Consider the following 15484-nt stretch of genomic DNA (forward strand, 5'->3'; position numbering starts at 1 on the left):
GGCAGGAGGGGGAGAAAGTGGCTTTCAGCTGCTGCCTGCAGAGAGCCGCACAGGGCTACCTTCTGTAATTGCCCCTCCACCCAACTGCACTGATTCACCATGCTCTCGGGGCCCCCCTGTGTGCCCGAGCCCCCTACAGGAGGACTGGTGGTCGCCCCCCTATCAGCGGCCCTGATCATTAGTACTATTTGCACTGCCATACTTAATGTGCCCGATTATCCTTCCTCACTCTTACTCAAATGGATTTTGATGACAAGTCTTGATCCACCTGTCCTTGTAAATTAGCTTGAAACTTTACTGTGTTTGCCGGTAATTCAGAAAATGTCTTACCTTGTTTACTGCTTTTAAGGCCCGTACACACGTACCGATTGTCGGCCGTAAATATTCGGCCAACGTCCGATCGGCCGATTGTCGGCTTGTTAGTATGATGCTTCCGACAACCAACTGCGACTTTTCGGCCGAACAAAATCTGGTCTGCATGCTATAAAATTTTTGTTGGCCAACACCAGAACGGCTGATTGTTCGTCAGTCAGTACAGATTTCGGCCAACAAAAGCCAGATGAGCAAGACTGGGCATGCTCAGAGAAGAAAAAACACACGGAAAGTTAACCATTACTGACATCACTACTGAAGTTGGTTGTTGTTGGCCGACAAAATTCGTGTGCAGTCTTGAGCACTTTTCAACCAACACGACAGCACTGGACAAAAGACGGCCGATCGTACGGCCGACAATCGGTGCGTGTGTACGGGGCTTTAGTGTTTTACTCAGTGTCATGCTGGAGTCCAGAAGTGAAAATTGAATTTGTTGATGCTTATACAAAGCTAGGAAAACATGCTGTCTTGCATTCAGGTGGTCCCCACTAATTAATACTGTATGTTTGCAAATAATATTATTAAAAACGTATTTAATAGTCAGTGTTACAGCCTCTTTGTTCCATGGAAAATGGCACATTTATGTAATGTTATCACTAGTGTAATCCATTACTGAATGAATAATGGTGCCAGGAAGCATATCTCCAGACATTTTTTTCTTTATCTTGGATAGAGTGGAGAAGAGTGTCAGGTTTGCATTCTTAAAATTTGCCATCCTTAACAACTTAAGGCCCAGCCTATTTCTGACACACGTTGTTTACAAGTTAAAATCAGTATTTTATCAGTATTAGAAAATAACTTAGAACCCCAAACATTATATATATATATATATATATATATATATATATATATATATATATATATATATATGTTTAGCAAAGACTCTGGAGAATAAAATGGCAGTCGTTGAAATATTTTATGTCACACGGTATTTGCGGAGCGGTCTTTCAAACAAAATTTTTTGGGAGAAATAACACTTCATTGAATTTAACCACCTTAGCGGTAATCCCGAGCGTGACTCGGGGTTGATTTTTCATTGCAGGATCGGTAACCCCGAGTCACGCTCGGGGTGGATTGCAGAGAGCGCAGCGGAGCTTCTCTTACCTTATCCTGGCGATCCAGCGATGATCTCTCATTGCTGCAACCGCCAGCCGAGAGTCCCGCCGCTCCTCCGTCCCTCCGTCGGTACGATCACTTCCTAGTTCCGTTCCCTGCAGCAGCAATGCTGCATGGGAGCGGAACTAGGGAGGGAAATTAAAAAAAAAAAAAAAAAAAAAAACGTTGCACAAAACACACTTTATATTATATTATATATATATATATATATATATATATATATATATATATATATATATATATATATATGCATATATATATATATATATGCGTATATATATATATATATATATATATATATATATATATATGCAGATATATATATATATATATATATATATATATATATGCAGATATATATATATATATATATATGCAGATATATATATATATATATATATATATATATATATATATATATATGCATATATATATTAAAATTATATTATTGATTCAATTATAATTCATGCGTTATATATTATATATATATATATATGTGTGTGTATATATATGTATATATATATATATATATACACACACACACACACACATATATCTATATATAATATATAATGCATGAATTATAATCTAATCAATAATATAATTTTATTATATATATTATATATTAAATAATAAAATAATATTATTGATTCGATTATAATTCATGCGTTTGTGTTTCAAATTTATCACATCTGGGATGTCTACTAGAGTCTTGTTTTGGTCAGGTTTAAGTCAGTAATTACTAAGAATTGTAGGCCTATAATACATAACGCCAAATTTCCATGAAAAGAATTGTACCGCTTTTGGTATGTAATTCCAGACATAATCATACCGCCAGGGAGGTTTAAATAACGAAACAGTAAAGTTAGTCCAATTTTTTTTGTATATTGTAAAAGATGATGTAACGCTGAGTGAATAGATACCTAACAGGTTATGGTTTAAAATTGTGCACACTTGTGGAATGGCAACAAACTACATTACTTTAAAATCTCCATAGGAGACGCTTTAAAAATTTTTAACGGTTACCAGTATAGAGTTATTACTCCTGCTCTGATAATCGCGACGATACCTTACGTGCGTGATTTGAACACTGTTTATATTTGGTTGCTTTAAAAAATATATATTTTTTTTCCTATTTATTTTATTTTATTTTTTTCACTGTTCCTTTAAAAAACAAAACAAAAAAAACTGATCACTTTTAAATGTAAAATGTAAACATCCCTTGTGACAGTAATAGGTAGTGACAGGTACTCTTTATAGAGGGACCCCAAATCCCTCCTTTGCATTCAAAACGCCAAAATCTGCATTTTTGATTACTGTCACTTTTTTAAAATCGTCGCCATTGGCAGCCTAGTAAATCGGAAGTGATGTTGTGACGTCGCTTCCGGATTACTTCATCGGAGACTCGATCGAAGCCCAATATGGCTTAGTTTGGGACTCTGACCAAGCGGCGGATGTGCTGGCATGTCGCTCGGGTCTCCTGGTGGGACAGGAGACCCATGCAGAGTGGCAGAAGAGCGCAGGAGGAGATGTCCCCTCCTACTCCCTGTGATACCGGCTGAGCGGCTGCTGAGCCACATCAGTTGTTATCATTAGAAAGCCGCCCACTGGCTTTAGAAAATTATACCAAGTTGATGCCTGCAAGCTACAGGCATAATTCCAGTACAACCACTTCTTCAAGCCGACGTTTAAGTACCTCAGTTTGCGGGCAGTGGTTTAAACCTATTTTTTTTTTAATGAAGACATTATACTGAAACATTTTTGTAATTTTTTTAAAGTTTTGTCCTGATCTGTATTTAGGCTCTGATAAGGAAGGAGCTTTGTGACCCGTGAAACATGTTGGCTTGTTGTCTTGGCATGTTATAATGACATAATACAGTAGTCCTAAACAATTTTTATTAACTTTCTGGATTCATTACATCTCTGAGGCCCTTTGTGTTTGACAGCTGCCTAGCCTGTGTTCTATAGTACATCATTAGATCCAGCTCTTCAAATCCTCACCTCTTGAGGTTTTTATTCTTGCCTGTGAACCCACTGGGAAGATTTCCCCCACATCGTATCCTTATGACACTATAAAAAGCAATGGGGCTGATTTCTGTGGGACAGGAAGGCACAAGAAACCAGAATTTCAAACCCTTCCTTTCACTGCATTTCCAATTATGCTAAATATTTTGTCACTTGGGTCACTTAAGCATTTAAATAAAAAAATAGGGGCAAAATACAATGAAAAAGGTAAAGAAAAATGCACATACACTGTATATATATATATATATATATATATATATATATATATATATTACATTTGACCCCTTAGTTACCCATTTTGGTTTGTTACATTGTAGAAATCAATCTATAAAAACCTTGTTTTTGCTCCTTCGAGATAAAGATGATGCTTCCTTTCTTCAAGGTCAGGCTTCTCTTCTGCAGCAAGTATATTTAATAACTGATCCTCTAAACCTATTGGTGTGATCATGAAATTGATGAGAGTGACCTAAAATGTGAAGAAAACACATTCATGAATCTCCCACATATTTACAATTCTATAGATCTTATAAATTATGTAGCAATAAAAATAAGGATGTTAATATATGAAAAATTAAGCAATTGAATGTGAGGCAAACAGAAATGTTGCTTGATTTCCTGTCAAATAAGAAAAAAGAATTTGACATTTATGGGCAACACTTCCTATGTTTGCTGGATTTTCATAAACCTGACTTGTTGTAGCTAATCATTTTCATCCTTGTTTGTATTTTGTATTTGTGTTTATCCAGTCCTGAGATATACACTGTTCTGCCACATAGCACAGCCCTATGTAGCAGGGTAGAAGATCTGATCTTTCTTTGCTTCAGTTTCACATTCGCTTTGCAGGTTCACCCCTAATGCCTACCCTGTGACTGTATTATGAAAGGAAAATCAGAACACTGATAAGCTCATCTCTCTGTCAGTCTGCCCCGACTGCCCCCTCAATTCTGTTTCTTCCCCCCTCCTGTCTCAGAGTTATGCTGTACAAGCTGTACAGCAGACTTCAATAGGCTGATAGCAAGTAAACTTCAGAGACTATTAGCATTGCTTACACTTAAAAAAAATCATTACAGACTTGAGCTAAAGTGTGCATTGTATATCTGTCTATAGTTAAGATTAAAGTAATGGTATATTAAAGGTACTCTCGCGCTATCACTAAGGGTTAATCAAATGGCCGTCTGCCGCACTCACCAATCAGCAAATCCGTAGCCATAAGGAATCAAAATAATAAAGTATTGGTGCTGCGCTGTCTAATGATGACTAATAAAGGTGATCAATAAACAATATTATCCATGACAAAATGTGAATATGGTAATAAAAATTTTGTGCAAAAGTAAGTACGAATAAATATCAGATAACATACATAAAAGTAGTGATCAACCGATATCATTTTTTTAATGCTGATACCGATACCGATATTTTGTAATCATGTAAAAAACATTTTTTTTTCTAAAGGTACTCCTTGTGGAGGGATCTGGGGGTCTAAAAGACCCCAACCCCCTCCTCGGCACTGAAAAGCATTCAAAACGCCAAGTTTGCCTGTTTTGAACGCTGTCAGTTTTTTTAATTTGGTGCCGAGTACCCGGAAGTGATGTCATGACATCACTTTCGGGTTTTTTACACAGAGACTGGCGCATGCACACTTGCGGCAGGGATACCAGCTTTCACGGGGGCACATCTTCATGCTACACCGGGTCTTCTCTTCGGTGGCGGCGGTGGAGGTAGGTGGGACAGGAGACCCGGGTGAGCCATGGAAGGCAGCGGGAGGGGGAGGGACGTCTCCTCCAGCTCCTTGTAATGACAGCCGAGCAGCTTCTCAGCAGCATCGGTTGTCATTACAAGTCAGCCGACCGTCGGCTATGGACACTGGTACTGGGGTGATCACTCTAACTGCAGGCATCACCCCAGGACATGCACTTTCCCTAAATATCGGCAATATCGGTAACCTCAGGGGCCGATTCCTATATATATCGGGGAAAGTGCATATCGGCCCCGATATATCGGTGTTGCCGATAATCGGTCGATCTCTACATAAAAGTACATAAAAGTGCACTAGATGAGTGCAATAAGTCGAAGTTAGTTGAAAATAGTAAACCATAAACCAAAACTCTAATTGCCCATCCAGAATCATATAAAACCATCTAGTAATCAACGAGTGAGTGTCCATCGCTAGAAACATAAAAAAATGTCCATATACAAAACAGTGAAATGGTAGACTCAAATCCGTGTGAAATCACAACACCAAATAAAGAAAGTTACTGGTGTCTCAATTATCCAATATGGTGACACCTCTGTGTGTGCTATTTGCCAGAGGACAGGCTCGCGGCTCGTGGATTATTTGCCCTGCTTACTATTTTAAAAAGTGAGTGTTTTTAGCTGTTTAAAAAAAATTTAGGAAACAGTATCACACTATGTGGAGCCATCCTCTTTTTATACACCATTCATATTGAAGCGATATCCGGACCACCTATGGGACCTCCGCTGACCAGACATCACCTACTTTAGAGGGTCATAAGTTGAGGCCACCTTAGGAGACCCCTCGGAGGCACCTGGAAAGATAACACCATCCAGCTTAAAGATATCAAGCTATGCTGTAACCTTGCAGCTTTAAGGTGAGGTAAAGGCACACACAGAGGTGTCACCATATTGGATAATTGAGACACCAGTCACTTACTCTATTTAATGTTGGGATTTCACACGGATTTGAATCCAGAGTCTACCATTTCACTGTTTTTTATATGGACATTTTTTTATGTTTCTAGCGATGGACACTCATTGATCACTAAATGGTTTTATATGATTCTGGATGGGCGATTGAAGTTTTGGTTTATGGTTTACTATTTTCACTGTAATCTATCGCCCTAACTTCGATTTATTGCACTCACCTAGTGCACTTTTATGTATTTTTATGTATGTTATCTGATGTTTATTCATACTTACTTTTGCACACCATTTTTATTGCCATATGCACATTTTGTCAAGATAATATGGTTTATTGATCACCTTTATTCGTTGTCATTCGACAGCGCAGCACCAATCCTTTTCTCATTTTAAGTTTAAAGTAAGTTTTAATCTGAACTCACATTTTTACATTCTTACTCATACTGGACACTGTAAGATTTCCCTGTTGATTCCACCATCTACACTAAACAGACAGCTATTGTGTTCTTACAGCTGGCATCCACGGCTGTTAGAATACCTGTACAGTGGCTTCATCTGATTGGATGCATCCACTGTTCAGCTGACAATTTTCCACCCAGCTCCCTTGAGTTTCAGATTGAAAGATGTTGAGTTGGTTTATCAGGAACAGTTCAAAGTTTTCTCCATGTATAGCCCCCTGCTTAATTGATTTACTAAAGGCAAATAAGCTGTTCACTTAGCAAGGGAATATTTCAAATTAATATTAACTTCAGTAATTCTGAGCTTTTTATTTTAGTGGTAACAGAAGAAATGTGCTGTCAGTAGCAACAGTCTCCCTGCCATGCTCCCACTACAGAATAGGACCATGAAGTCAAATTGAAGTAAAAACTGGTTGCTATAGACTGCAGTCAGTGCAGTTTTTGTTATGGGCAGGGACAGATTTAAAACTCTGCCCCATGCTGGTTGTGCTACAACCCCCCATTACCCCGCTGAACTGGGTAGCCTTACTATCACATTAAGAAGATTGAAGTTTATTGCCACACAAGGTATGCTGAGGTTATGGGGCAGAGAGATGGAAAGAGACAGTTTACTCTCACTGTATTAGAGAAGTTGCCATAAAGTAAAACTGGGGAAAACTGTTGCCCTATATTGCAAGTAGTTCAGTTTTAAGTGTACAGATCCAGATTAGACGAATTGTAGGTACTCCGTTTAGTATTCCCCAACAAAACTGCACATGCTGTAAAAAGCAACAACAATGAAGACCCACCAAGTGCACTGGTAGACAGGGCTACAATTCAGAATAATACATGAGAATATATTACTAAGAGTTAGCAACAAAATATGTAGCTGGCTTTGTGCCACCCCTGGCAGCCCTCTCACCCTAGGCCAATGTTGGCAATGAAGAAATCTGCACTGGTTTTCATAATCATTTATTTGTACCTATTTGGTTGGAACAAAGTGTCCTAAATTAATGGAAATGAATACATGTGTTTGTCTTTACAATGACAGTTTACTAGTCATTGGCATTGTTTGCCCCAATATGGCCGTGGATTAATAAATCTGGTGCATAGGGCATTTTGGTGTGGAAGTTATTTCAGTTTACATTTTAAAATCCACAATGCAATGAATGTAATACTTTCAGCGGTTTTTGTTCTCTTTACTATAATAAGTTATATTGCGCTCTCTGACATCCTATATCATTTTGTTAGGATTACGATTCAGTCAGTAGTGTAATTTCAGTATTTATTTTCATATTATTGTGATTTTCCATTTACTTCAATAGCAGCTTTAAACGGCTTTCTGTACAGGACAAAAAAATCTGTAGTTTTTGGTAAATGATCTTGATTCACTGTATTATCTGCTAAAATAAAGAGCTAGCTGTGAAAAAGCAATACTTAGTGCAACAAGCTCTGAAATCTAATTAGAAAAAAAACTCCAGCTACATCCTGTCTTTACAATTGCACAGCTGTATTATTTTGACATCTACATAAATATGAGAATAATACCATTAGAAATGGGAAAACAATTCCACAGTCCAATTATAACTTCACAGCACTTCATTCATTATCTCCAATGTATTTGCATTTCTACCAATTGTACTAATTCCTATAATTTCCTTGTTCAGTAGATATCAGTAGGAAAACATACTTTGACAGACACTTCAGGAAGGTAATGAGGATTTCGGAGGCGGGTGGTCATATAGAGTTTAAAATCCCTGCTGTAATGAATAACAGCTTCTCCAAGTCGGATGTATTCCACTCCATTCTGTTTAAACGTCTGTCTCAGCAGCAAAGGCTCCAAGATTGGATCAAGCTCTTCGGTGAGATTTTCTATCAGGACGGGTGTCCCGAACTAAGAAAATAAAAAAAGACATTTTAAAGGTGAGAGGAAAACAAAATGCAATCAGCTCGGGTAAATAAACAAAGAATGGCTGAATTAGTTCAGGGAAATGCTGTCAACCGTAATGTGATGCGGTTTCGAAGATACAGCCAAGACACCTTGGGAATCTGAGTGACAGATCTGTTAACCTAATAAGAAATTGCAGGGCTTTACATTATGTATTCACTTTATTCGGGCCCTGTAATTTTTCTGTTTGGTATTCCAGCTGAATCTTGGGCAGAAAAACAAAAAAAAAACTGAAAATTCTCTATATTAAAATAGGTTATATAACCATGACTTGAATATCTGCAGAAAGCTGCTAGCTGTCAAAGTGCTTAATATGAGAGATTTGTCAGCTGTTTGCTTTATCGATTCCCCTTGAACAGAGCATTGCTGGTGGCCTTTGCTTTATTCCTGTAGAGGTCGTTTGGTTTTAAAGTACCAATATAAACTCTTGCTGTGGGAGTAATGTTAATGAGCGGAAGGTCAGCACAATCCGATGAAAGAGCTGCAATAATGCAATGACAACAGTTGGAATAAAAAAGATAAATACAATTAGAATTTAGCTAGGGTTTTTTTCCTAACAGAAAATAACAGAGATGAACCTATTACCCTTTCTAAAATGGTAAAAGTTGTGCAGGCAAGGCAGAAAAATATGTTTATATTTGAACTTATCTTGCTCTAGGAAAAAATAAAAAAAAAACAGATAGATTAAGAAAGCAAACACAAGAAAGCTCAGAAAGCACGGATAGAAATGACCAACATTAAACACTGTGTCCCCCATAGGTGGGTTTGGAAATTTGATGTCACTAATACTATAACTGGCTAACAATGTGGACCACAGCAGATTCTCCAATATACATACATTTTAAAACTTTTAGCCTGCTATAATCTAATAGTCATTTACTATTTTTAAAGTGCTACTCCAACCATTCCAAGATCAGTCTGTGTCCCTGTTAGGCAATATGGCAGAGGTTCTACTTGGTAAGAAGCAGTGTCTTTTTCCCACTTGGTGTGTAACCCACTTGAACCTGAAGCTATTCCCATGGAACATTTTCCATACATCTACATTTCTGATGAAACAAGAGAGGACAGGCGCCGATCAGTAACAAACAAGGTTTATTGCACAAAGAACATAGCACACTTACATTGAAGTTAGATTCAGGATTCTCCTAATAGCTTCTCTACCCCTATGTGGCATGGCGCTTCCTCCTATCAGCCGGACCAGCAGCCTGGAGATGACGCCACCTAGATGGAATCCAATGGGGGAGCAGGATCAGACCAAGACGTAACGCATTTCGGAGCATGCGCACAGCGCTCCTTCCTCAGACGATTCATCTGAGGAAGGAGCGCTGTGCGCATGCTCCGAAAAGCGGTACGTCATCACAAGCTGATGAGCGGCTCGCCGCCATCTTGGTCTGATCCTGCTCCCCCATTGGATTCCATCTAGGTGGCGTCATCTCCCGGCTGCTGGTCCGGCTGATAGGAGGAAGCGCCATGCCACATAGGGGTAGAGAAGCTATCAGGAGAAGCCTGAATCTAACTTCAATGTAAGTGTGTTATGTTCTTTGTGCAATAAACCTTGTTTGTTACTGAGCTGCGCCTGTCCTCTCTTGTTTTATATGTGCCAGCGGGATTTCGGCTTTTGCCTGCCTACAGTGCTGCCCTCAGAATCAACATTGGAACTTTGCCATATCCGGAGTTTATGTACTTTTCTCCACTTCATCCACATCCCAGTGCGGGTCCCACTTGTCGGCACAAGCGCCCAACACATCTTTTTCTTTGACATTTCTGATGAGATACCAATAGGAAAGCCCCACTGCATTTGCATATTTGAAAAAAAAATGTGTTACTGATGTAAATGTTTAAATCAGTGTGTTATTTTAATAAATGCCCCTAATGTTTCTCATCTTATCTAAAAATTTCACAGTTTTATTTTGCCACAGTGTGTATATAACATACACAATGAAAAAAAAATGTATTCGAATCAAGAGAAGGAGCAATGGTCTCTGTGTGTAGAAGGTTATTCTGTGGAGGCAGTCACTGAAGTAACACCTATTATTTTGTGATGACAGAAAAATGAGTCTGCTATGTGATCAGTTGATTACGTTACCTCCTAGGAGGAACAGGAGGCAAGGATATTATTCCCCAAAGGATTATATGCTGCTTGAGAGAATACTATGGATAAGGACTGTTAAGCTAGCCATGCACTATACAATTCCCTTGTACAATTTACCAAAACCATATAATACGAGGTCAAATCTAAACACTTTCAATTTGTATGCAGTCAGGCGGGACCTTGCACTACAAAGTTGAAGAAAAATCTAGAGGAAATTAAAAAAGAAAAATGTATAATGTATGGCCAGCCTTAGAAAGCACAAGATGAATAAATCACAGCTGTGATTCATGTTGTCAATAGGAGTTGCTGATCTGATTGCCAATATGCTATGTTCTGCATTTGAGAAATCCTAATTATTTATATATTACAGATATTTACAAGGCTTCAATAAACATTCCTCAGCATGAAGTGAAGTGAACATTTTATCTCAGTGGTGCTAGTAGACAATCTGTACTATAGGAAGTGAATTAATGCTGGTTGTGGAATAGAAGTTGGGCTAGGAGCAAGGTGTACAGCAGATATAAAAAAGTGGCTACATTGCAAGAGGACATTATACCTCTCAGCTCTGGTGCTGATTGGGGATGAGCTTAAGGTTTGGGCCGAACACAAGTCTGTACAGAACCTTGGTTGTTTATTGTGTTCTGATGAACCCAGGAGGGGAGGACAGCATGCCAGGCTGTGTGGTCTGCATAGGTGGCTAGTATGGATTTGGGGGAAACCCAAATCTAAGGGTCACATGCCTGATGAAAGGGTGCTGCACAGCCCCAAAATGTTGTGCTCTTCTACTGTGATATGATCACTTTGCAGAAATCTTTTGGACTTTATTTATATATCCATGATGTGCTGGCACAAATGCATATAGATCCAAGGGTCAGGTATATATTTTGGGAGGACTCCATGTCATATTTTTTACCCTCAAAATCCTCACCAGATTCTCAGGGTCTAGTATTCATTTTGTGGGGGAACCCAAGTAACCTTTTGCTTTTTTACATAGGGGCCCATCAAAAACCCATACTAGATCTGAATTATCTGGTATTGATTTTGGGGGGACCCCATGTCCTCTTTTTACACGTATAGCGAAAGTGACATAGAAATAAAAGCTGTTAATTCACTTAATGCAAAAGTGATGTCTCCCACAAACACATACCAGATGCTCATCCTCCTTAATGAGGGTCTGGTAAGTATTTTGGAGTCGTCACAATTGCATTATTTACAAAATAAAGGAAGCTTTCCAGGAAAATCTGAATCAAAGGATAAGTTCACCTTTAGGAGCCATATTTAGGGTGTAATATGTAAAATACCTCTTTATACCCCCCTCGCACTGCCAGTGCTCCTCACACTGTGAACTTCAGTCACTGTTTGCCCGTATGGGAAGCACAGGTAGACAGCTGACTAAGGCCCCTTTCACATGAACAATCCAATCAGATCCGCCTGTCAGTTTTTTAGGCGGACCTGATCGGATCCTCCATGCATCCCTATGGGGCAGTGGATGTCAGTGGTGACATGTCCGCTACACCCGCTGCCACCCGCATCAGATCCTGTCCGTAAAATCTGGATGGATGGAAACCCTATTTTCCATCCGTCCAGGGGATCGGATCAGATGGGGTCAGATGAGAACGGACAGGCGGTCCGTTCTCATCCGATTCCCCATAGAGAGCAGCGGGGCTCTGACACCTCCCTCTCCACACACAGTGTGGAGATGGAGCTGTCATCCGCCTGTTCAGGGGGGATCGGCGGATCGATCCCCGCTGAGCAGAGAACGGTCCGCACCAGACAGCGGACCGTGTGAAAGGAGCCTGAAGCCCCGTACACATGTACCGATCGTCGGCATACAAACGTTCGTCTTTTCTCCCCGGGATGTCGGTGTCTGTTGAAAAGTGCAAAGACTGCCCAAGAATTTTGTCCGCCGACTACAGCCGACTGCAGAAGTGATGTCATGTAATGGTTAACTTTCCGTGTGTTTTTTCTTTTCTGAGCATGCCCAGTCTTGCAAATCTGCGGTCTGTCGGCAGAATTCTGTACTGACTGGCGAACAATCGTCCGTTCTGGTGTCGGCATACAAAAATGTAAATGCTTGCAAGAAAGACTCTTGTCCGCAGAATGTGCGCAGACAGCTGTCGGAGGCACCATACTAACAAGCGTACAATCGGCAGATCTTTCGTCCGCCGACGTTTGTATGCCGACGATCGGTACATGTGTACGGGCCTTTAGAGTCTAAAAGATTCTGGCATTACATCATCGATCTTTTGATTGCAGGTGCAATACTTTACAGGCTGCAATGTAAAAAAATAATAAATGCACATTTTTTTTACCTGCAAAAAAATGTGTAATTATTATTTTTTTAAAGGCGAACTAATCTTTTAACAGCATTTAAATTGCCCTTTTCCTTTGTAAATATCACATTTGCAATACTATATTTTTGCTTCTAGAGATGTGCCCCTTCACAGGCAGGTTTAGGATTTGCCAAGCAGTTTTTTTTTTTTTTTTAAAGAATAGTGTATTTTTAATGGCACACTTTAAGTATTATTAAATGTACTGCACCTTGCAAAATTACATTTTTAGTATTTGTTTTTGCATTGACACATGTCTCTTTGGGCAGTGCCCAACTTCCTTGCACTTATTTTCCAATCGCTTGACTAGTAGCCCCAAAACTTGAGAACATTGATTTGACATATTCAGCTCTCTTTGGCTTTATTGGGATTAACATTTAACAACCTGAACTTATGATCGTCCCAACCTCCTCAAACCAAACCCAGGCATGTTCAGCTTATTCCTGATGCTCTTGTGAAGGTGCAGTGAACTTCAAAAGGATGGTGTATAAGGCCTCCTAAAATATTCAGTGAGACCAATAAGTGAATGCTCATCTTTGTCTGCAGAGGATGAGGTTGAGTCTCTGGCAGTCCTGCTAATAGAGGCTGCTGAATGCTGCAGGATGCAGTCTAGAGGTAAATGGGTAATTGTGTGGCCCACAAATATCCCAGTGGGGGAAACGGTCTATGCTTAGATGATGTTGCAAATGTATAACATTCCTCCCTTCAAGAGGAAAAAGCCAAGCCAAGAGGACGTATGGTCCTTTTGGCTTGGCTTTTGCATAGAAGTCTCCCACTCTTCAGGAAAGATCTCTTACAAGTGTATTGCTGAGTTTTCTTTGACTGACAAAACTGACCAACATAAAGTAAGCATGCTTTCGGCAGCATACATAAAGGTTAAGGGAATTGTAAAGACAGAAGTTTTTTTTTTAACTTAGTGCATTCTTTGCATTAGGATAAAAAAAAGCCTTCTATGTGCAGCAGATCACCCCTTAGCCCCCCTAATACTTACCTGGGCCCATCTCTATCCTGCGATGTTGCAGGAGTGACTCAGCTGCCCGGGACTCCCGTCCTCATTGGCTAAGACAGCAGTGTGGTGCGATTGGCTCCCTTTGCTGTCAATTAAAGTCAGTTAGTCAATCAGGAGAAAGGGGGTGGGGCTGGGCGTGTGGCTCTGTGTCTGAATGGACACAGGGAGCTGTTACTCAGCTCGAGTACCCCCACAGCAAGCTGCCTGCTGTGGGGGCACTAAACAGGAGGGAGGGGCCAGCAGCACGGAACATGGGCCCGGGAAGAAGAGGATCTGGGCTGCTCTGTGCACAACCACTGCACAGAGCAGGTACGTATAGCATTATTGTTATTTTTATTTTCTTTTTTTTTTTTAAATGAGACTTTACAATTACTTTAATTGTATCACTGAGTAGACAATTACACAGGTAACAGAGCTTGTTCTTCATGAAATCACCTTTGAGCAAGGCAACAAAATTGACAGTAACCATTGCAAGAATGTTTAAATTGCTACTAAAGGTCTGCTATAAAAGTATACATGAAAGGTGTAGATGAAACCCTAATAAATTAAAATCCCTAAACCACTGGCCAATTGATTATGAACACAGTTAATCAGCGTTGGGGCCTTTATTTTTGGTCGGAGTGTTCACTCCCATTGGTTACTGTTGTAATCCCAAAGGTTAACAGTGTAAACAAAAAAAAATGGCCAAAGGCCTCTCAGTACTGCAGATCACACAGAAGCATTGTTGGTGAATGGTGACAGTCTTTCCCTTATGAACTCTCTTCTGCAGTTATCACACACTGTATTTGCTATCCCTGGTGGGCACAATGCAACACTTCCACAGTATTCTAGCTCCGAGCCAGTGTGATCAGTAGACTCTTTAATGGCAACATTAAATCCACACACAGTCTTATATGGGTGTAGCAACTAAACTCTTTTACTCAGTTACCAACAACAAAGCCTTGCAGCACCACTTCTGGAGTAGTAGGCATCTGGAATAGAAGATCTATGGAACAACAGCTCACTGGAGAGCAGATCTCTTAAAGAGCAGAGTTCAGCTCTTTCAACCAGTAATGCAAATCTGCACCCTCCTGTCTGAGCTAGCCCTTCACATGCTGGCCCTCTGCACCGTCCACTGCTCCACACATCCATGTGCTGTGCCCTTAGTGCAGGCTCTACCTCCCCATTCCCTGTTTCTCTTTCATCTGATCAGTAGACTCTTTAATGGCAACATTAAATCAACATTAAATCCACACACAGTCTTATATGGGTGTAGCAACTAAACTCTTTTACTCAGTTACCAACAACAAAGCCTTGCAGCACCACTTCTGGAGTAGTAGGCATCTGGAATAGAAGATCTATGGAACAACAGCTCACTGGAGAGCAGATCTCTTAAAGAGCAGAGTTCAGCTCTTTCAACCAGTAATGCAAATCTGCACCCTCCTGTCTGAGCTAGCCCTTCACATGCTGGCCCTCTGCACCGTCCACTGCTCCACACATCCATGTGCTGTGCCCTTA

General features: G+C 40.0%; 1 protein-coding gene across 1 annotated transcript in view; it reads right to left on the reverse strand.

Annotated features, from left to right (window-relative positions):
- The window catches only part of LOC309552619 (dynein axonemal heavy chain 3-like), a 1537563-nt gene that overhangs the window by 313114 nt on the left and 1208965 nt on the right, over positions 1-15484 (reverse strand). Inside the window, exons 44-45 of the mRNA XM_082253560.1 lie at positions 8299-8502; positions 3849-3979 (exon numbers count right to left, since the gene is read on the reverse strand). Coding sequence (XP_082109686.1) covers positions 3849-3979; positions 8299-8502 — 335 coding nt within the window. The remainder of the gene's footprint in view (positions 1-3848; positions 3980-8298; positions 8503-15484) is intronic.

The sequence above is a fragment of the Pelophylax lessonae genome, assembly GCF_965119305.1.
Source record: "Pelophylax lessonae genome assembly, chromosome: 4".
Classification (NCBI taxonomy): Eukaryota; Metazoa; Chordata; class Amphibia; order Anura; family Ranidae; genus Pelophylax; species Pelophylax lessonae.